Source organism: Camelina sativa, chromosome 1, assembly GCF_000633955.1.
Source record: "Camelina sativa cultivar DH55 chromosome 1, Cs, whole genome shotgun sequence".
In the NCBI taxonomy this organism is placed as follows: Eukaryota; Viridiplantae; Streptophyta; class Magnoliopsida; order Brassicales; family Brassicaceae; genus Camelina; species Camelina sativa.
The window spans coordinates 2,304,238-2,306,414 of NC_025685.1; the positions used below are offsets into that span (position 1 = coordinate 2,304,238).

The 2,177-nt window shown below is 42.2% G+C and overlaps 1 protein-coding gene across 2 annotated transcripts in view; it reads right to left on the reverse strand.

Annotated features, from left to right (window-relative positions):
- LOC104722282 overlaps positions 1 to 2,171 on the reverse strand; it is a 4,497-nt gene extending 2,326 nt beyond the window's left edge. Inside the window, exons 1-2 of one of the 2 annotated variants that reach the window (XM_019244707.1) lie at positions 2,062 to 2,171; positions 942 to 1,533 (exon numbers count right to left, since the gene is read on the reverse strand). In XM_019244707.1, the coding sequence (XP_019100252.1) occupies positions 942 to 1,442 (501 nt within the window). In that variant the 5' untranslated portion in view covers positions 1,443 to 1,533; positions 2,062 to 2,171. Of the gene's footprint in view, positions 1 to 2; positions 1,534 to 2,061 lie in introns of both variants that reach the window. The other variant, XM_019244706.1, reaches the window with a different exon arrangement.

Genomic DNA, 2,177 nt, shown 5'->3' on the forward strand with positions numbered 1-2,177 from the left:
ACCTCTAACCATACGTACTTAATCATGAAATCAGGAGTTGTTACTTTTCTTATGATAGCATAAAATCTAGGCATTCCCTCGTCTTCATCATAAACAGCCCACATCTGGCCAACTTGAAAACAGCTTTTTTCCCTCAAGTTATCGAAGTCGCTGAAATCAGGATCATCATAGTTTATCAAATTTGGTTTTGCTGCACTCTCTGAAATTAAATCTTCCTCTGAATCACTCGCACCAGCAGGGGTTTCCACCTGGTCTTCTTTTATCGTCTCTTTCGTGTTTACTCTCTCAGTTGAGCTATGCTCCTCATGCATCTGCTTTTCCTCTTCTTTCTCTTCACCTTTTTCAGGAACTAAGTCTACATCATCATCACTCAGATTCTCGTTATAGGAAACCTTCTGCTTGCTACGGACTGACCTCCGAGGCTTCTCTCCTCCTTTGGACCCCAAATCTCGTGAAGCCATAGTATCATCGACCACAGCATCTTCTGACTCACTGCTACTTTCACTGTCAGAGCTTTCACTACATTCAATCATATTCTTTCTCTTCCTCTTACCAGTGTTTTTTGCAGTAGAACCCTGCATAGGGAAACTCGCCTTTGTAGAGGAAACTTTGGGAGGATGTTCTGGACGCTTTGGAAACTCGCCTTTTTGAGGTTCACTGTAAGCCTTTTGGTCTGGAAATGTGTTCTGTTGCGGGAAGGAAGTAGTCTGATATGAGCCTTTCCCCGGTGGTGCATTCTGCGAAGGTACTTCAAAAGAAGTGAACTGTTTACTACAAGACGCACAAGTGATTTCCTTGTTGACATAATCCCGACTATATTCGAACCTCGTCCGGCAGAAGGCACAAGATGTCCAAAAGGTTGCACGGTGACCGAAAGCAGCTGGTTGGGCTTGAGCTTTCTGGTAGGGATGGCCGTTTTCAGGTCTCAATTCGGTGAAGATGTTCCTGTTATTAACGGTTGCCCGGAAAGCAGGCTGTGTGTTATAATTGGGCATCTGTTGGGTTTTATATGGTGGTGGTGGTGCTGGTGCAGGCTTTCTCCAACTTCTGCGTTTAACGTCATGAAGCTTCCTTTTCTCTTTGTCCAAAAGTATCCTCTGGGCGTCACCAATCAATTTAAAAGCAGATTCAGCACCAGGGAGCTTATTTTTATCAGGGTGGAGAAGAAGTGCAAGCCTCTTGTACTGTTTCTTGAGGATAACATCATCAGCGTTCTGCTCAACCTGAAGTATACCGTACCAATCCATCTCAGTTCCAAACAATTTCTCCGTTGCGGCACAGTGAACATCACAGACCATAATCATACGAGATATGTTATCAAGGCTGGCATCCATTTTTTGAGCCTTCAAAGCAAGCTTACGTGCAGCGGTAAAATCAGTCTTTTTCATCAAACCCTCCGCTAAATCTTTGGCTCTAAGAGCCTCATCCCTATTGATACTCATAATCAATCCAGCCTAAGTATCATAGAAACCCCCCAACCCGAGAGAGTGATGTAAATGACCCCTTGTAGACACTTCCACCTCTGCTCTGATTCTGCTACATAATAGATAGAGATCAAAATTGTTTCCATTAGAGATGCTTGTGCTACATACAACTACAAACTATAGGATAATTGCAAAACCAAAACATGGATGCACATATATGAATGGAAGAGGAAAAAAAACACAAACCCAGGTTAAAAGGTATAACCTTTAGAGAGTAATCAGAACATAATCAGAGAAAAGGTTCCTTCTGTGACATAAGAGGATTGAAGGAAACCCAAATTAAATAAAAAAGAAATAAACCCTAGACATGTGTCTACGTTCTCTAGAAATACCATTTAAAGTCAGAAGTGATAAAAGCAGAGCAGGAGAATAAAACATGAAAATGAAAGAGCCCAACAACAAAACGAGAGTTAACGACGAATTCATCGTGGAATTGAAAACCCTGAGAGATAGACGATACCGGCGGCGAATGAAACAGAGGAGGATTCCCCCCCCCCCAAAAAAAAATTAGAATATCTTTATAGGATCTGACGATTTAACGAATTCACTCAATGGAGAAATTTTTGGGAAAACTCACCGGCGAGAATTAACCGAACGGCGGAGAGGAAGGAGTCCGACTAAAGTTCACGACGTCTCTCTCTGATGTGAAACTTAAAAAAAGCCCATCTAACTACAAACTCCTTTTTTTGCTCA